Source organism: Montipora capricornis, chromosome 7 (assembly GCF_036669925.1).
Source record: "Montipora capricornis isolate CH-2021 chromosome 7, ASM3666992v2, whole genome shotgun sequence".
Classification (NCBI taxonomy): Eukaryota; Metazoa; Cnidaria; class Anthozoa; order Scleractinia; family Acroporidae; genus Montipora; species Montipora capricornis.
The window spans coordinates 32453534-32473533 of record NC_090889.1 but is presented as its reverse complement, the minus strand read 5'-3'; the positions used below and the strand labels follow the sequence as shown (position 1 = coordinate 32473533).

The window sequence follows — 20000 nt, the reverse complement described above, 5'->3', positions numbered from 1 at the left end:
TTATGAACATTCACAAGCGGTGACGTGTCCATTCGCTCAACGAAACGATGCCATATAATAAACAGGTCATTAACCTCACTTACTCGGGATCGTACTGAGGAATAGTGGTCCTTGGTGACCAATGTTGGTCCAATATCCCCCAGTACGAGGAATATTGGTCCTCGGTGACCTCGGAGCAATACGGTGGCTCGGTTTGTAAAAGGTTAGTACTCGTCTATTCTGAGAGAGCAAAACCGCGTTGTACATACCGACTACATGCTACAAATAACTTACTTACTTGCTTACTTGATCACTCCTCCATAACGATTATTCACCCATCTACAAATGCACCCAGGAAGTTGAAGCAGGAACTACTAGGATTTAATTCAACTGGTGTCAGAACGGGTCTTGACACCGGGATCTCCGGATCTCAAGGCAAGCGCCCTTACCACTGGGCCGCCCTGTCTCCTATGATAATATGTACCTTACTTTTTTAGGTGTTTTAGCTGATGAAGTGGGATCTTACGTACCTGCGTTTTATGTGACAGGAATTGTGGTTCTTCTTGGAGCTTCGGTCATATTCCTTATTCCTTTTCTTAAGCTCAAACCACAAACCAAAAGCACCGGGAAGGAGTTTGAAGAGTTGATAGTTGTGGAAAAATGCACAGCGGTTTGAAGTCACGTTTAATTACGTTGCGTGGAATGAAGAGTTGGAAGTAGTTGAGAATGTGAATCGGAAACGGCGGTGGCTGACGTAAGGAATTGCTTCAGTGGAAAAATAGAATTTTCCGTCATGTTGCGGCAATGCCTGGTCGTGGCCGTGAGCTCCTAACGACTGTTGAATTCTATCTTTACGTCATCGTATCACCGTTGCGTCAATGGAAGCCTTCAGAACATGAGTATGATGATGATGATGATGACGACGACGGCGACTATAAAGATGATGATGATAATGACGATGACGATGTTGATGATGTTTACGGTGATGATGCTGATGATGACGATGACGATGATGATGATGTTTACGGTGAGGATGGTGATGATGACGATGACGATGTTGATGATGTTTACGATGATGATGATGATTATGATGACGATGATGATGATGTTTACGGTGATGATGATGATGATGATGATGATGATGATGATGACGACGAAGCTGACGACGAGGACGATGATGACGATGTTGATGATGTTTACGGTGATGATGATGATGACGATTACGACTATGATGATGATGACGATGACGATGACGATGTTGATGATGTTTATGGTAATGATGATGATGATGACGATGACGACGGTGATGATGATGACGATGACGATGTTGATGATGTTTACGGTGATGATGATGATGATAATGACGCTGACGACGATGACGATGTTGATGATGTTTACGGTGATTATGATGATGATGATGACGATGATGCTCTGCTGACAGTGACCACTTCGTCATTCGAAAATGAATGAAACAAGTTGTTTTTAATCTGGACATGCGCTTACTGGCGAGAGATACAATCAGCACTCGAAGATAAAATTCCTATCCCCACGCGACTATGTAATATCCTCTATTTTATAAAGAGAACGTGTTACATTAAATCACGTTTTACTATCAAGGTTGTGAATAGAGTGATTCCAACCTCGTTCCCAGGGCTTTTCTCGGCGGAGAAAAGCCCTGGGAACGAGGTTGGAGTGATTCGTCAAAAAATGGAGTTTGCAATACATGAAAATTCAATTTGATTTAAAGACGAAGTCACTTGCCCAGCAGCAACTTACAAATTATGCGTAATGCATATTTTTTACATCAACTTGTAGGTTAGGTAATATTTCCAAATCAAGAACCCAGCGGGGGGAGGAGGTGTTCGTTCCAGGATAAATCTGACACAAGAAATTCTTGGCTTCTGTGGTCAAGGCATGCATGCTTTTGCACAAGGCGTCATTTGAACATTTTACGGTGGCGTTGTGGTAGTGTATAGGGATTACTTGTTGATTACTCTTTGTTGATCTTTGTAGTTATTAAAACAGAAAAGGTATAGACCACTTTCATAAATGGCGACCACTTTTACATTCTTTTGTCTTTATGTTGATTAGACCTACTGCCCTCACTTTGAAACAAAAATTCGTTTGAAATTTTCTCGTCGTAGCGAGGCTACGCGCACCGGTGGCTCAGTTGGTTGAGAACGGGGCTGTCACGCGGGAGGTCGTGAGTTCAACTCCGGCCGGACCAACACTCAGGTTCTTTAAATAACTGAGGAGAAAGTGCTGCCTTTGTAATTACATCTGCAAATGGTTAGACTCTCTAGTCTTCTCGGATAAGGACGATAAACCGTAGGCCCCGTGTCACAACCCTTCAATGTTCATAATCCTGTGGGACGTAAAAGAACCCACACACTTTTCGTAAAGAGTAGGGCATGTAGTTGCCGGTGTTGTGGTCTGTCTTCTGTGCTATATCATGGTTGGGAGGGTAAAAAGGGCGCACTTAATTTGGAGCCTCACTCTGTTTTGCGACCCCCACCACATCTTGTTTCTCTGTTGTGGTGAAAGTGATTAAATTATTATTAGCATTAAAACAAAAGAATATTTTATTTGGCCGCCATTATGAAAGAGGTCTATTGATCGCTTGATTATTATGATCTGCATAAAGTACCAGAAAGAAAGAAAAATCTGAAAATTCATCTTTTCAGCTTAGATTACAAATCAAACCATCTGTTAATGCTCTAATGCTTTTATTCCTGACATGACAACGTGAAGTGGCAACTAACAAGATCAACAAGATCATTGAAATTTATAATTGCAGCCCTATTTTATGTTTTTCTAAATTTGTTCCCTACTGTTTAATCAACGTTTGGTGATGATTACAATATTTTGAATCATATTACAGAAGCATTTTTTGTCTTCTTTCGCGATCAATCTATCCTCTTGTTTGCGCATTTTAAGAAACTATGCTATCTTTGCATAGAAAAAGTTCTTCGGGTTAGACTTGGTGGTGATGGAACAGGTCTTGGTTTTCGGATAGCATTCACGACCATCGTAGAACATAAACGAAATGCAGGCGGTATTGCTACTGCAGCGCCGAGCGCACTCTGCCAAGGAAACGAAGCCGTATATGGACCAAATGTCGTTCCCTGGACAGTCTCCTGGTCGCATAGCGTAACCAGCCGGAACTTTATCGTAGAATACATTAGAATTGTGTGTGGTCTTTCTCGTTGTAGCACAAGTCTTCGTTTTTGGGTAACATTCGTTGTTGTCGTGAAACATGAAGGCGTTACACTTGTCGGATGAGGAACAAATCTCAGCACACTCCCTCAAACTGATGTTATCTCGGTAAAGGTTGGTCAGGTCATTGCCTGGACAGTCCCCTTCTCTTACCGAGTAACCATAGCGACCTAATGAAAAACAACAACAACATAACCGGTTTTATTACATAAGTATAGAGATAACGTACATTTCCGTGATGAAATAAAAATGACATAACTTGTATTCACTAGTGAAAAAATGTCGTATCGGCCTTTTGATTGGCCGGACCATCTTTTTTTACTAGTGAAGAACTGTCGTATCAGCCTTTTGATTGGCTAATATTATGTTGAACTTTGGCGCGAGTGGCCTGTGCACCGACAGCGCGAGTAAAATTTGTAAACATGGCGGCCGACTGGTGTATGGTTTTCAAAGTTTTTGATCTTTTATTGCTTAGTTTACTCCACAAAATACTTCAGAAGATCTTAAAAGTTTTAGAAGTACTCAAGCGAGGTATGGAAGGTAAAGATTTCTTTTATTTATAAAATATTTTGCTATTTGTTTGGGGCTTTTGTTCACGATCGGTGGTTTGATAGCGTCTCGATTAACACTTACCTCGTTAACTTTATGATCTCTGTACTTATACCATGAATACACAAATCACTTCATGGTTGGCTCGTTTGTACGATTTTTATTACTCACTCGTTGTGAAGGATCGTTAAACTCACTCGTTCGCTTCGCTCACTCGTTCGTTTACGCGATCCTTCACAACTCGCGAGTCAAAATCGTACGCACTCACAAACCATATGAAGTAATCTATATATAACGTCTCTTGTATTTGTTGAGCGAACGGCCAAGAGGGAAAGGGAACAATGTAGACATTTTTTCTTCACCAAAAAGAAGTGATGGAGAAATGATGCGAATCGTTTCATAAAATTCTGTCCAAGATTTTGCTCTTATTGACCCTATATTTGAGAAACTTAAGGTCTCGGTAAAGGAAAATGAGGTGTCCGCGGAAAAATGAAATTGTTGCGCCGCTATTTTTTGTATAGGGTCAAACTATACATCATATTAAAACCAACAAAGAAATCAACAAGGTACAGAGGATTGCGTTCAATTCGCGCCATAAAAGTTAAATCAAAATGCCCACGTGCACCCCTAGCTCGTCGAGATCATGACGGAGAATCTTGGCAATCGAGAAGGGTATTAGAGAACTTCCAAGCTCTTTTTTCCCCCTATTCACAACGACCGAGACCTTCCGCAATCTCAAGTGTTCAAACATCAAGGCCTCCAGGCAAAAAAGGCAAAGTTGGGCGAGAGCAAGGTATATTTCAAACCGGTCAGTATAAAACAAGGACTGCAGATTAGATTCCATATAAAATCGGTTACTTGTGTTCGCTACATGTTCGTTATCACTTTACTTATTTTTTGTTTCGTCTTAATCCTGAAATTTAAGCCGGGAATTGACGGTTTCTTTTCTATCAACTGTCTGCATTCTGACATAACTTCACCGAGCAGTAAAACTCGGGCAACCCTAAAACCCGGAATCCCAGGTCTTTGTTTTACTAATACAAAGAGTAAAAACTATCCTAAACATTCATAAAAGCTAACCTTAGGCCTAAGGTTAGCTTTTATGAATGTTTAGGATAGTTTTTACTCTCTGTATTGCTAAAACAATGACCTGTGGTTCCGGATTCCGGATTCCGGGTTTTAGGGTTGCCCGTAAACCCTTGTCAGTGATACGTTTTCTGTTTTTGGATATTTTTGAAAAGTATCTTCTCGCCACCGAAATGAGCTGTAGCAACTTTACTGTTTCTGTCACCTCCTGGGTCATTTACGTACAATGACGTACGCCAACTCTGTGTTGTGAAATAGACAGTACTTCGATTGCCCGGGGGGGGGGGGGGACTCCCATTTGGAACAGACGGGGATACTCGTCGGAAATTTTGAATTTAACCCCTAAAGGAGACCATCTAGGCGTGGCTCAAGCTTTTAGTGACCCCTAAAGGATACCAATCTGGGCGTGGCTTAAGCAAATTTTGACCCCTAAAAACAAGTTAAAAAGAAAATTTGACTTCTGTTTCTCTTCGCGTAATTCTGTGTGTTTCTTTGCGGAACCCTAAACGAGACCTTGGCGGCTTAAAATATTGGCACTTTGCCCGGAACACCCTAAGTGAGACCAAAATCCAAAATTTACACCCCTAAGCGAGACGACGAGCATCCCCGTCTGTTTCATATGGGAGTCCCCCCCCCGGGTTCGATTGATGGCTTCAGTTGTTAAGAAGAGCAATATTGTTGGCCGACTAGAAAAGATTTCTATCAGATTTAGTTTACTTCCTGAGTAGTTGCAACTGGTATGCTCACAGGTATTGCCTGTATTCTCATCCTGTGATGCATCATCAGTGCACACAGCCTGCTTTCAATTTCATGGAATTTATGAAATGGTTTATTATTTCGAGCACGCCCCTTTCCGTTTTTCCTTGTATATTGGGCAACTCCCCCAGAAAGCTTCAAGAAACCGCCGAACTCAGATATTGACCAGTGATGAAACAATCTTGGCTGGATAAATTGGAAATAGCCAGCCAGTCAGCAAATCGAAAGTAAAGAATATCTTATAGTGAGCTAAATGTATTAAAGAACAACATGACGTGATCGTGTTTGCGAAGCTGTTCTGTGCACGAACTGACATATCGCTGGATAAGCCGAATATGTCACACCAGGCAAAAAAAAAGCTCAACTGCAGAATACCCGGCCGCTTATTTGAATACGAGGTTTTATTATTATGATCATTCTTCAAACGATGGCGCTACAAGAAAGAAAAAATGGAAATTGGGTTGTGCATGGTAGAGAGCGAATGATCCAACACTGTTAGACGTAAGCTAGTACTTCGCTTAAAGAATACGTACATGTTGCAATTAAGGTTGTTACCAAGAATGGTTTGAGTAAATACCTGGTGTTTGTTGAGGAGCAGGAGGCGTCTTTGGAGAAGGCAATGTCTTGTTGATCTTTGAAATAAGATAATCCACCTTTTTCTCCAAGGCGTTTGTGTTGCATTGAAAAACAACTGCTTTTCCCCCGGAAGAGTTTACGGGAATGGTCAGAGAATATAATCCCTGGGAAACAACCCCAAGAAACAAAATTCCGAGGAAACCACGAGAAACCCTCATTTTGGCTGATTGTGACTGACCTCGGGAATGATAGTCTCCTTCGCAGTCGTCTTTCGGGATGTCACGCACCGCTCCCTCTACAGGTTGAAACCACATTCCTTTCTCGGATTGAGCCAATCACAGCCACAGTTCCATTTTTCTGGAAGTGTGTCATGCGACTCGACCAATAATACCTCTTGTTTCATCAATGCAATCGATCAACACAAATATGCAGGTCTGTTGTTTGTATTTTTCAAAGCGACCGCGCTGAAGGAATGAAAGCAGGGCGGTAGCATGTACTTTTTCACCCAAGAAGTAAAATGTTGAAAATAGAATTTCTCCTTCCAGAAGTTTGAAACGACACTTGAAGATATCAATAATTCCGGATAGAATCATTACTGATAAACTTTAATTACAGTACCATTTCCCCAGTTCATATTTTTACTTCTTTTATTCGGTGATAAGAAGCTGCAGAAAAAAACAGCTAAAAAATTACTCCAAAGAGAAATGTGACAAAAATATAAATGTGTCGAATTGTCTTAACATCCATCCTCTCTTCATCACAAGGAGTCTGCCTTTTGGTCGAGCGTCGAGGGTAGAGGGTTACGTGTCGAGGATGAGGGTAACTGTCGAGGGTCCAAAAAAAAAATATAATAAAGCAATAATTAAATTATAAAAGAACTATTAAAATAGAAAATATAATAAAAATAAAAATAAATAAATATAATAAAAATAAAAATATATAAATATAAACAAAGTAATATAAATATAAATAAATATTAAAGTTAAAAATGAAGTAGAAATAATAAATTAATAATTAAATAATAGTTAATAATAACACCGGGAATGCTAGTATTCTACGCAACAGTATATGTGTATGTCTGGTGGTGAGCGTTGCGTGACATCCTAGTTAACTGCGTGATAGGTCGAAAGAAAGAACAGATTACTGCACCATTTCGGAGGGCGAAAAACGAAATTATTCTGTAAAATTGGGTAAAACACCCGCCTGCTGTAAAATATTGACTGCACAATAATTGCCTTTATTGCGTGGCCTCAAGCGTGCGACCTATTCTGGAATTTGAACTACATACCTACGTTTCCTACTCGTTTCGGATTCAAAAACCAGATGCTTTAAACAAGAATACTGTACCTTCACCCAACTATTGTTGTTAGATTGAGAATATAATTTCAAACATTACAAGTTTCGTAAGCAGACTACCATGTTCGTGCGGGAGAAACATCTCTGGGAAAGAAAACTCTGGGGTCGATCCGGTATTCGGTTTTCCGGTAAAAGCCTTTGTTGTCAGGGTAATTGGGCATACCTGGAAACCGACCACGTTGTCCCTTGACAAGTGGTGAAAAATCTCAAACAAAGCACCTAATACTGTACCATTTTTGGAGGGTGAAAAACGAGTTATTCTGTAAAATTGGGCAAAACACCCGACTTCTGTAAAATATGGACTGCACAATTTAATGGCCTTTATTGCTGCGTGGCCTCAAGCGTTAAAATGAGACGAAAATCATATTTTCTTCCTGGCACCGCACGGCGCACCCAGGGGCCACGTTACTCTTTCCATTCTGTCAATCACACATGGAAATCATATGAAAGGTTTAGAATTGCTTACCTTCATACGGATCCTGTTTTCGAAGTGTGTCTGCTTCCTGACTTTAGGTTCTTTTCGAAATGTCGAAGATATTTGTCACCAGGTAATTCCTTCGTTTTGGAAATAGAAACTGCTTCATTCTTGCCGATTTTGGGGCTCATTTGTGGCAATTCATGCACGTTTGGAACAGACCTGTTTATTTTCATGTTTCACCCAGTTCTTTTCCGGTGCGGCTGTTAAGTGACATCGGGATTTGAAAGGTAGTATAAAAACGAAGACGCCGAAAACGAAGACCTAAGACCGAAGACCTCGAAAAGGAAGACCTCGAAAACAAAGATCCACTCGAAAAAACGTACAATTAAGACTGCTTCAAATGTTATTTTTGAAGAGTTAGTCCTAAGCAGATGTAAGCAGTCTCACGGCCTCACCTTTAATAAAGCCAACAAAATTTGTCGTCCAAAGTAAAACGTCAGAAATTTATGGGTCTATTTTCTTGAGTAAAATACGTTGATAAGGATTTCTGCGGCTTATCCCACCCCTAAATTAGTTCATTGCTTGCAGTAAGTAGCACAATACTGATAGCAGTGCTTTGAGTTTATTTGTTCATATCCCATCTCCAACCTTCAGATTGTTGGAGGTCCCAGTTAATATATGGTAAGGAAACAAAGGAGAATACAAACAACAACTTGTTAAACTTGTTAACTGAAACACGAGGAAAAAAGCATGCATCAATGACTAGCTAGGCAGTAAAAACGTTTCCTTTATGATCCAGCCGAAAGGGAACAGCTCGAAGTAAAACTAGATAAGCCCGAACGGTGGAGAGGTGAAGGTGAGCTTACCTTGCTGCAAAAGGTGTTTAGTCTGATCAAGCTTCGACGGTCGACAGTCGGTCGACATATCGGTCGATAGTCGATGGACAGTCGGAAAATGGGCGGTCGATGAATCGGTCAAGATTTATGTCGGCCGATAATAGCTTTCAGTTCATCGATACTTCACCGATAACTCGCCGACAATTCGCCCGATCCTGTTTAACAGCTAAAAATTAGACGACCGGCGATGATACATTGCCCATAACTTGTCGTGATCACTCAGTCAGAAATCTCCTTGTACATCAAAAGAGAACTTCATCTGGACCCGATGAACTCCCATATTGGCTCTGAAGGGACTATGGAGGCAGTGTGGCCCAGTGGTTAGGGCGCTAGCCTTGAGATGCGGAGATCCCGGGTTCAAGACCCGCTCTGACCACTCGTTCAATTTGATCCTGGTTGTCCCTGGTTTAACTTGCCAGCTGTACTTGTAAATAGCCAACTGGTTTGCCTCCGGCCGGTTGGGATTCTTAACAGTTATCGTTGTTCTGTTACGTCGTTTCGTTGTGTTTCATTGGCCCTGAAAAGCCCCTATGGGGAGCGGTCAATTAAGTATGTATGTATATGTATATATATGCTTCTCACCTCGCTCCAATTATTACGAAGATCTTCAATAGTTCCCTTAAGGAGGCTCCCCAGAGTTTTAGGAGCGCGCGCAAGCTGGGCACTAGTATGGCGTGCAAAGCCCAAATCGCGCGTGTTTTTCCGATTTTCGTGACGAAAAGCGACCAAATCTGTAAAATTAACTGCTAATTTTCTCGCGTTCCCTTTGGTAAAGTTTTTTAAAAATTGGCTCAGTTGTAACCACATACAGTTCCTATCAAATACCCTAAATTTGTTAAAATCTGTCAGAGCTAATCGAATATATTTAGAAAAAATGACAAATTACAGAATATTGGAAAAACCGTCTGAGAGACCTTGAATTTTTACCAGTTCAAAATGTCAGGAAATATCATTTACATAATGTGGCAAAGAATACAAAAAATCCACCGAAGGAAAGTATAAATATAAAGGAATTTATGCCAAAAATAGGAATATATCTGCCTGTCATTTGATGTGATGTTGCCATGGCAACGGCCATAATCCAAAAATTGACACCCAAAAAATAAACCTTATTTCAAATATTTGAACGGGTTGTCTGCAAGCAAGAGTTATCCTCTGCACTGAAGTCAAAGTTTAAATCTGACCAGTTTGCTCACAAAGAAGGACATAATACCACCATGGCCCTTTTTAAATGTCAACATCACTGGCTAAACTGGCTTGACAAAGGCACCGACTTTGTCAAGGTTCTTTCTTTTGACTTCAGTAAAGCGTTTGATTCGGTCTCACATCAAATAGTGCGTGATAAGCTTAAGTTTTGTGATCTTGATCCTTACATCACCAATTGGATGCTAAGCTTCCTTAGTGACCGAAAGCAAAGGGAAGTCGTTGACGGAGTAACCACAAAGTATGTTGATATTAATGGTAGGGTACCACAAGGAACTTATTCTATATAATTATGAACGATATCACACAGGTGCAAATCCACGCAATAATCTTCTTGTGAAGTACGCTGATGATATTACCTTTAGCGCAGTTGATGAATCGCAAGCAGAGGTTAATAACATCCCACACTGGGCTACAGAGAATCGAATGACGTTAAATCTTAAGAAGACCTGGGAGATGATTCTTAGAGGGAAGACCAAAAAGCCCCTCCTAGAACTTTTACCGGATATCAAAAGAACTTGAGAACGATTGGGGGTGATACGTTTTCGGAAGGGATATTCTTGCAACTTTTGGCACTTGAAAAGGTCACCTAGCGGTTTCCGATGAGAAAATGGTTTGCGGGGAAGTTCCTAGAAGGTAACGTTTGGCTTGAAATTTCTGAAATGAAGATATCATTCCTTAAAATCTTCGGACAATTCATTCAATTTTTACCTAAGATATCCGAGCAGATCATATTCTTCTAGGCGATAAAAGCATCTCTTTAGACAGTCATTATTTATACGTTGCAAGGAACCTACAAATGTCCCTCAAAGGCCTCTCGCGCTTAAGTTTCTCGTTGGGTTCCCTTTTATGTTGCGATCCTTTTTGACTGTCAAATATTTTTTGGTAACCATGGCTCTTGTCACTCGCTCCAGAATAAGACATACCAAAGCAGTTTCATCTTATCAAAACATGATGGATCCATTTTCACGTTCTGTACAAATAAACGGTTTTCTTAATGAAGAAACAGTCGATATCTAACAAACAATTAAGTAGTTCAGTCGCCTAGCTTGTTTATTTTAATAATATCATGCATCTGATTTAAAATAGATATTGATTTCCAAAATATCCATTAACTCTTGATGTCTGTTAACTGAACTAGAGTTTCATTTCTTTCGCCATAGCCTTGATTCCCTCGAAGGTCTCCATTGCAGTAGGAATTATTTGATTGGCTGGCAGAAGAAATCCGTAACGCCCTTGATCCCTCAACTCGAGAGCGAAGGAATATTTGATTTTCAAAACACCGTAAGTGTAGTCCTTGCTTCCTCCAGAATTCTGATCTGCAAAGATCAAAATTAAAAGTTTGGCGATGCAACAAGTAATGTTCACCTTACTGCATGGGACGTTTCATTGATCAATTTATGACAAGGGCAACTGTCCGCTGACAATGCTTGTAGGCGTTGTCTGCATCGACAAGACAAAAGCACATGGTGTTGTTGAGAACGCGTTTTAAAGAGTTTGCGAGACTTCTGTGTGGTAGGGACCCTCGAAATAGGTGAGTATTGATTTTTCGTTCATTCTAGTTCCATTTAATTTGGTTTTATGCAGGGAATCAAAGCGGTCTATATTTGCAAAACGGTTCGTTCGGTGTTATGAACTCCTCGGGTCGCTGCAACCAAGCTTAGCACTAACCAACGTTAAATACGATCATGGAAACCTATCGGTTTTGATACCTCTTAACAAACGGTTAGCGCCAACCAGGCTTTGAGCAACCGGCCCCCGGACGTCAAATCTTGTTTGCGCTAGAGATGGGGAAACGATTTGCTACTAAAACTTGGCGTTCCTGCCTGTGTAACGTAATTTTTAATTGCAGGGGTGGGGTGGGGGAGAGGGGAGGGAAGGCTTCAACGAGGCGAATATTTGTCATGTTATGGATCGTTTTTGAAAGAAATGTAGATATTTGAAGTGCAGGTTATTGATGAAAGAGAGAAATTATCCTCACGCTTATTATCTGGACAATTTTAAGCCAAAAACATACTGTCTGTTATAGACACCTGAGAAATTCAGGTGGCTCTAACGGAATTCGAAGCCATGACCTCTATGATGCAATGCAACCTCTACAACGCTCTACCAACTGAGCTATGAAGCCACACAGATGGGAGAACATCAAGTAGCCAATATCAAAAATACCATAATACTCTCTGTTTGTCCCTCCAAAATTTTGCATAAGCATTGTTTCCAGTTTCTCTTGAGACCATTTTGTAAGTCCCAAGATAAAATAAAAACAATGCTTAATGCAAAGTTTTGTAGGGATAAACAAAGAGTACTGTGGTATTTTTGACACTGGCTAATTTGTGGGGCCCATGTGTTCCTGTGAAAAGATGCGATGAAAGAAATGTCGATATTTGAAGTGTGGGTTAAAGACGAAAGAGAGAAACGATCCTTTCATTTATCTGGACAATTTTCAGCAATTGTCTCTGATAGACGATAGACTTTCGTATTGAATATTACTACTGATCCTGAACTTCAGAATCATCAAGTTTGGAGGAAACCCAAGTCTTGCATCCACTTAACAACTGAAACTAAACCCATTTACAATACACTTGAGTGATATACACCAGTCAAAGCAACTTCCACTGGCCCCCCACCCCCCTTTCCAAGCAGGGCTCTAGCTAGAACCTGCAGGGACTTTCATTTATTTTCACTCCATTTTAGTCCCCAGAGGCAGGGAGTACACAAAAAATCATGATCTCAATTAATTACCCTTTGGACTGGAACTGTTAGGCAGTACTGGTTTTGTTTTTGCACTGCTTAGTAATTTTACATACGTTATCCTTGTACTTGATTTGCTTGATTCGGTGAAAAAAGTTGTGGAAGTTGAAATAAATTATGCTTTGTAAATTTGCCAATTAGATTTAAAGGAGATACGAAGAAGGCTTTTTGTTGGAATCATTAAGGTTGGCATATTTTCACTGATGTTAACGTTCTTGCATAATAAAATTATAAAATTTTTATAGACCGAATGCATAAATGGCGGCCAAAAATGTATTCTTTTGTTTATGTGCTAATTAGAGTCACTATCCTCGCTCTCAAGCACTATTTCTTTTGTATTTTGTACATGCAAACGAGGCGAGTGAGTCTAATCATGCATTCGGTCTATGGCTCAGTGATAATAGTTGCAACGTAAGGGATCGGGATAATGGATAAAACAATTACTGTATCTGCCCCCTATAGACAAAAGCAAAAGCGTAGTATAACCCCAAGACTTGTTTAGTAGATTGTTATGGAATATTTAGCCTAACAAAAAGGCACTTTAAATGATCTCTCTGGCACCACAAACACTTGGCTTGGCTGAATTCCCCTGGGTCCCCTGTCAGGATTATAGATGGTTTCAGGAACCCATGACCCGGAGCCTACAACTCTACTGTGTTCGTGTAACGGCGTTTTCACAGACGGATTTATTTTTAGATTGAATTTCCCGCGAATGAGACTCCCGCAGGAGCCCGGTGACCAATTACAAGAAATTAAGCTGACGTCATAGGGTCACCGAACCGGAACTGCCTTAGTTTTTTTACCTAATTCGCGGGAAGGGCTAGTCTAAAAATAAACCTACTTGTGAAAACGCCGTTTCACAGACGCTGTAGGGAGGTGGAACGCTCCAGATGGGCTCCTGACGGTTTTCACTCACGTGATCAGTAAGCTTGTTTTTCCACCGAAACAAAAGAAAACGTTTGCATGATAATAGAACTCAATTCCCGGAGGATTAGTTGGATACACCAACATGGCCACCCTTCCATTGTGGTAAAGACTTGTTTCCATATCTCAAAGGGGCCTGGAACAACAAAACTGAAACAACCCAAACACATACAAAACTGCTATTCTTAGGCCTAAACATTATCTAAAGCATATTGTTTAGGCTTAAGGTTAGCATTTTGTAAAGGTTTGGGTTGTTTCAGCTATTGCACCCTTCACCTCCTACTGCCACCCCAGGCCCCTCACGTCCAAGGGCACTTTGAGATATGGAAACAAGTCTCTACCTTCCATTGTTTAGGTACACCAAACACGACTGTCGTGACGTCACGTGAAAACACTCTATAACAAGTTCATATGTGCATGAATGAAATTATTACACTTTTCCTGTTTAAAGGGTCGAGCTCTGAAATGTCATTAAGTATGTCACTGACATACAATGTAAAAAAGAACTGAAAAATTTGTATTGAACTTTTTGTGGCCAGTATGTACTATAAATTTCACCAAGATGTCATATTAGGATTTACTTAGAATAGTTGTGTGTTTGGTGACCTGGCCTGAGGGAGTGTCAGTGGTGACCTTTCTTTTGTAAGGCCCACAGTACATTTCCGATTTAAAACACCATCGATGTCATTGTGATCGTCGTCGTCATCATTATCATTATCATTATCATCATCATTATCGTTTTCTCCTAACTTAGGAGTCCCTTCATCATCAATTCTCTTTCAAGAGTCATGTAAACAGTCGTTTAAACCTAAAACCTTAAAAGACTCCCTTGAAAAAAAGAAGAGCTATCTATACAAGTACAATTACATATATCACTAAAAAATTATGGCTCCATCAATTATTACCCCAGACAAAGAGTGCGGCATTCGCTAAAATAGGCCAGTAGACTGCGAGCAGTCTGTAGTCTGTCTTTTGCTCTAACGTCAGTTGAACGTTGGTTAACGGACGCCCGCTGCTTCAACACCGAATGCTCGCCATTTTGAAAGTGAACGTACATGCACGCATCCGTTTCAACGATTTAGAGCAAAAGAGAGAAGTCTTGATTTACAGGAGAAAAGCAGTGAGGTTTGCACTAAAAGGCCAATTTCAGCCACATTTGTATATAAAGGCCAGGTAGCTCACCGGCTATATGTCAAATAACTGTTTAATGGTCTATCAGTTGACTTACAAATGATAACAGAGGATGGTCCGTATCTGTAGCTAGTCCCATAACCAGCTTTTCTGATCGCTTCAACAGCCTTTTTACTCACTCGCATCTAAAAAGATGACATACAAACATAAGGAAGGAAAAGGAAAGGAACCATATCGTCCAGTCGTTCAAGCGCTGAAGCGCTTATTGGGGACACTGTAAACTGAAATTAACAATTAACGCAAATCAAGTCAAATGTTGGTTTTTGAGGAGTAAGAGGAAAACCCGAGTACCCGAAGAAAAACCTCTCGGTGCAGAGTAGAGAACCAACTAACTCAACCCACATAATTATGACGCCGGATCTGGGAATCGAACCCTGGGCACATTGGTGGGAGGCGAGTGACCTCACCACTGCGCCGGCGGAAAGTCATTGAAAACGGAGGTCGGTTTTCTTTAATTTCCGAAACAACTCAATTGCCATCTTAAATCTTACTAAGGTTTCTTGCGATAGCACTTCAAGAAAAAGGCCACTTGTAATTTGTTGTAATTGGACGTGCCTTTTTATTCCTTGTTTTCTCTGTTATGTAGTGAAAGAACAATGTATTAAATACATGCATTGAAACTGCGGGAATGAAACAAGTTAAGTTTTGAGATCATCGCAGTTTTGAATTCTACTTAAGCAGTAACGATGGTTCTTTCACTATATCATTGACAGGTTGAGTTACGTACTCACAAAAAATGACCAGCTCACAGTGGGCTTGATAACACAATAAGCTATTTCCGAGTTCATGTCTGCCTCCTCTTCAAAGCGCGTCTAAGTGCTAAGTGCAATTAGTTCTACTTTACATATGAATGAAAACTAATTTTCGTATGAAAAACTTCGCACTTAGACTCCCTTTAAAGAGGCAGACGTGAACTGGGAAATGGCCCATTGGTGGAGCACTAGTACTGAACCGATATCGCACAGGGCGTGGATTCGAATCCTGTTTAAGACTGAATTTTTTAGGCTTCCCTTTTGTTAAACATAGACATGTAAAAACTAGCGATAAAATGTTAAATTTCGGACGTTTCGGCGACCTCATGACGTTATTATCAAGGAGTTGGAAATGAACATGCGAGTTCATAACAGATATAAAATACTCCAAATTTGCAGAAGAGCTGGACAAAGACTTTAGCACGGATTGAATCTGTTTGCACGTTCAGCCGTGTTCATGATTTTTTCAACACTGTAAAGCAGCTGAGGAGGTCCTCAGGGACAGCACCCACGTGGTGTTGATCAAAATGCTTGCGTACAGAAGATGACGTAATTGTGTGGCCATCCACGCGTGTATGTAGATGGCCACGTGTGTAGCCAACATAGCTACACAATGCACTGTCGATTAAACAGCTGTGGTTTGGTTTCGCATTCTTGGAGGTTTTGGCCAATTTTGGAAGGTGTTGGGGGTACTTCAAACGTGAGAACAGTGACTTAAAGCGTTCACACTCGTATTAGAAATAGGTCCAAGATGAGGACAAACGGTACGCGCGATCAAGCATAGTTGTTAATAAGCCTCGTTTGTATCGGTTGTCGACGTGACTATAGTAGTGGAAAAGTAGACCAGTACTGGTAGGATTCACGTAGACCTTAGTCTTGATTTTGGGCGCGCGGTTTAGTTGGTGGGTGCCAAGAAAGGGAAGCATTCCCGGTGGCTCAGTTGGTTGAGCACCGGGCTGTCACGCGGGAGGTCGTGAGTTCAACTCCGGTCGGACCGGCACTCAGGGTCTTTAAATAACTGAGGAGAAAGTGCTGCCCTTGTAATTACATCTGCAAATGGTTAGACTCTCTAGTCTTCTCGGATAAGGACGATAAGCCGGAGGTCCCGTCTCACAACCCTTCAATGTTCATAATCCTGTGGGACGTAAAAGAACCCGCACACTTGTCGCAAAGAGTAGGGCATGTAGTTCCCGGTGTTGTGGTCTGTCTTCTGTGGTGTATCATGGTTGGGAGGGTAAATGCTCGGAGATATTAGCTACACCAAGCTACTCTAGAAATCCGAGGGTAAAGAAAGATGTATGTATGTATATGTATTCCATCCTTTTCAATCTCCATGGCAAAACTGACAACGGGATGGGCGTGGTTGAGGGTGTTTGGGAAGTCCGTGTGTAGCTGTAGTTATATGGGGGAAAACGGTGAGAGTATCGTCAACGCATCTACGGTAATAAGCAGGCAGCTTTTCTTCCGGTTCTAGTTCTTCCAATGGTGACAAAAAAATCTCAGCCGCTAAAGTAGCGTTCATAACTGCGGTGATCTCAAAACTTAAAGTGTTACTATGATCAAAAAATCACTTTCTGTTTTTTCTTCAGCTTTTGAAAGTGTGTTTGCTCAACACCTGACTGTTAAAATTTCGAGCTTTGATTTTTGTCCAAAGTCTCTTTACTGTAACTCTTGTGCGAGTCTAGCATGAGCAAAGGAATGACAAAACTTTGGTGTCATGATTTTGATCCTCAGGCCTAGTTTGCTCCTAAGATGGAATGTCGATGGTGCATGACTGACGTTTCGATCGAATTCCGTCAATAAGCAGAGTCCTTTCGGATGCTCTGGAGGAATATGTAAGTAACAGAAATGTTTGTGATGTTATCTAATCAGTCTATTGCGTCGAATGTCCCGAGATGATAGTTCCCTCGGAAAACGCTAGCGAACCAATTGTTTTCCTCCGCAGAACATATGAAGCAATTAATTTTTTTGTAAATCCACACGGAAAAAATGCCTATACGATTCGAAAGTTTTGGGTAGAATTTTAAGTGGAGTGACTTTAAAAGATGTAGGTGCATGTTTAGGAATAAATATATATTGGAGAGAGCGGTTGCCTTTTACTCTCTTGTGTCCCCTGTCAGATTCTAGAACTCGGCGGAACATTTTTACTCTTGTACAAGGACGTTTTCCTTGAATACTCCGTTTTCTTACTGTTATCTAATAGCAAAATTTGATGTAGGTTGATTTTTTTTGATTGGTACTCAGTCTACGACGTAGGAACTTCGCTCGTACATTTGATAAAAAATACCAATTGTATGATTTGGAAATCGTTAATTCGCTGAAAATAAAATCATGATATTTGAGAATATATCCCGTTTTATTAAGCTCTATTTTCAGTTCTATTTGCTATCAGTTATTTTAACTATCGTTTTTTCACAAGTCCTTATTTTATTGTTGCCAATTAGCTTATATGAACGGAATACATGGACACTCGAATAAACTTGATTGACTTATTCTCTATTTTTGAATTTCCCATAATACACTTTGTTTGCTCCCCAAATTTTGCATAAACCATTGTTTTCAAATGCTCTTGGGAATATGCAGTGTCCCCAACAGCATTTGAAAACAATAGTTTATGCAAAATTTGGGGGGCAAACAAAGTGTATTATGGGGAATTCGAAAATAGAGAATTGATTCGCCAATTATGTGTCTCTTCGGTGAACAAGCTAATTTTTCTTACCAGCTCTGTGTGGTCACGTGTCGGCTGCCTTGTGTAGCCCCAGGGTGTCATCCAGAGTTGACTGTAGGCGTGTACGTCCATATAGCCGGCGATTCTGCGTTCCTCGCTCAACGATCCCAAGAACGTCGCTACGTTGCGCACTTCGACTTCCGAAAATGCATGCGATCCCCGAAAAGCGTCATCACAAGGATTACTGCTGGCTCCTGGAACTGCAGGTAAGAAAATAGGGTTATAATGGAGGGTGTAAATAGCCCATTTCCGAGTTAACGATTGCCTCGGTTTCAAAGCGAGTCCTGGTGTATAGCCATTCAAATAGAAATGAGCTGCGTATTCTTATGCAAATCAAACTCATTTCCCTTACAATAGTTGAGCACCAAGACTCGCTTCGAAACCGAGACAAACAGCAACTCGGAAATGGCCTATTGCGGGTTGCAGGCCATTGTTTCATCATATGGGTACCCGAACGGTTTCTGCGTAAAAATATAGAATGAAAGATTTCAATTACATTTTTACGCTCACGTTGTAGTTGAAACCTCAAATTTGGTGATTTCACGTTGTTGTTGTGAAGATTACTGCAATAGAATGCGTGTCGCACGTGCAGCGGGATTATTATTCCTCTTTTAACCAATGATATTCTTGTTTTGTGGCGTTCTCCTGGTCGACCGCGTCGTAGATCTTAAACTTAAGTCGCTATAATCGCTTTTGAGTGGTTAATATCTCCTAGTGACACAGATATTAACTAATTACTATAATCAACTTATAATTGGCTAGTTATTTGGCGTAAAACGCAGCTATTACAACGCCTCATGTGATTGGTTTAAAAAACGATAGGCACACGTTCACTATGGAACTGCGTGCTATACCTTTTCAATGAACTTAGCAAGAGGTTGTAAATAGCTGCAAAGTATATGAGTTTTTTTTTTTTATCCGTTATATGTACAAAACAATTTTAATTACTTTTTTTAGGCCATCTAACAAGAAATCTAAAAATATTCAGTCGACACTCATTTCCATTTTAGCTATTTTAACTGATCCAAAGTAAGCCTTGGAGGAACGACCTACTCACAAATAGTAGAAGCTATAATCGTGGCGAGCGATGACATAGTTGACCATCATTTTAAAGAATTAGCGAGTCGAGATGGCTTTAAAGAAACAGCGAAATAAAGTGTAAAAATAGAAAATATAATGATCTAGCTTAAACTCGATAGCACTTAGAAACGGAATGAAGAACAGGAGAGCGAAACTTGCTGGGTTTGTGTGTGGAATATTTTCTTGCGGACGAAGAGACAACTCTTTAAAAAACGGTGACTGTCTGTCATCGCCTAAACCATTGCTGAGCGTTGGGTAGGGTTGTTCAGAAGGTAGATCGCACTTTTCACCTTCAGTTGAACAACTGAAGCCCTACAGAGAAGCACTAGCTTGTATTGCTGTTACTATTTCAGGTGAGGCCTAATGTAATAACACTCACACCCCCATTTGTAATTCCAGTTTCGGTTTGGATCCGTTCCAATACAGCGACTCCCCCAGTTCGGTTTGCGCGTCTTTCTCCAAAATCTGTTTCTGCGGCTGCGCTGTTCAACCAAAGTACAATTTTGTTTGTTAGAGAGGTTTGCAGTTCCGATGTCAAA

General features: G+C 40.6%; 5 protein-coding genes and 1 long non-coding RNA gene across 8 annotated transcripts in view; 4 read left to right on the top strand and 2 right to left on the bottom strand.

The window, feature by feature from the left end:
- The window catches only part of LOC138056975 (monocarboxylate transporter 13-like), an 11198-nt gene extending 10402 nt beyond the window's left edge, over positions 1-796 (top strand). For all 3 annotated transcript variants that reach the window (XM_068902983.1, XM_068902981.1, XM_068902982.1), the window contains one exon: positions 477-796. In XM_068902983.1, the coding sequence (XP_068759084.1) occupies positions 477-655 (179 nt within the window). In that variant the 3' untranslated portion in view covers positions 656-796. The remainder of the gene's footprint in view (positions 1-476) is intronic.
- LOC138055856 (uncharacterized) lies at positions 784-1799 on the top strand. Its single transcript, XM_068901726.1, has 2 exons — positions 784-1180; positions 1795-1799. The coding sequence occupies exons 1-2, from the start codon at positions 784-786 to the stop codon at positions 1797-1799; spliced, it is 402 nt and encodes a 133-aa protein (XP_068757827.1).
- A 14-nt stretch (positions 1800-1813) lies between these two features.
- On the bottom strand, positions 1814-6448 carry LOC138056981 (uncharacterized). The gene is made up of 2 exons (XM_068902988.1): positions 6164-6448; positions 1814-3365 (listed from the first exon to the last, which is right to left on the bottom strand). Exons 1-2 carry the CDS (start codon positions 6378-6380, stop codon positions 2920-2922), a joined length of 663 nt encoding a protein of 220 aa, XP_068759089.1. The 5' UTR covers positions 6381-6448; the 3' UTR covers positions 1814-2919.
- A 4622-nt stretch (positions 6449-11070) lies between these two features.
- Positions 11071-20000, bottom strand: part of LOC138056963 (carboxypeptidase A2-like) — a 23140-nt gene continuing 14210 nt past the window's right edge. Inside the window, exons 8-11 of the mRNA XM_068902960.1 lie at positions 19841-19943; positions 18373-18581; positions 14939-15026; positions 11071-11354 (exon numbers count right to left, since the gene is read on the bottom strand). Coding sequence (XP_068759061.1) covers positions 11173-11354; positions 14939-15026; positions 18373-18581; positions 19841-19943 — 582 coding nt within the window. The 3' untranslated portion in view covers positions 11071-11172. The remainder of the gene's footprint in view (positions 11355-14938; positions 15027-18372; positions 18582-19840; positions 19944-20000) is intronic.
- Positions 11364-17488, top strand: LOC138056969 (uncharacterized). Its single transcript, XR_011133553.1, has 3 exons — positions 11364-11569; positions 12928-12971; positions 17388-17488. It is a non-coding gene; the product is annotated as an uncharacterized lncRNA (long non-coding RNA).
- The window catches only part of LOC138056966 (uncharacterized skeletal organic matrix protein 5-like), a 39046-nt gene continuing 37517 nt past the window's right edge, over positions 18472-20000 (top strand). The window contains exon 1 of the mRNA XM_068902964.1: positions 18472-18587. The gene's annotated coding sequence lies outside the window, so the exon portion shown is untranslated. The remainder of the gene's footprint in view (positions 18588-20000) is intronic.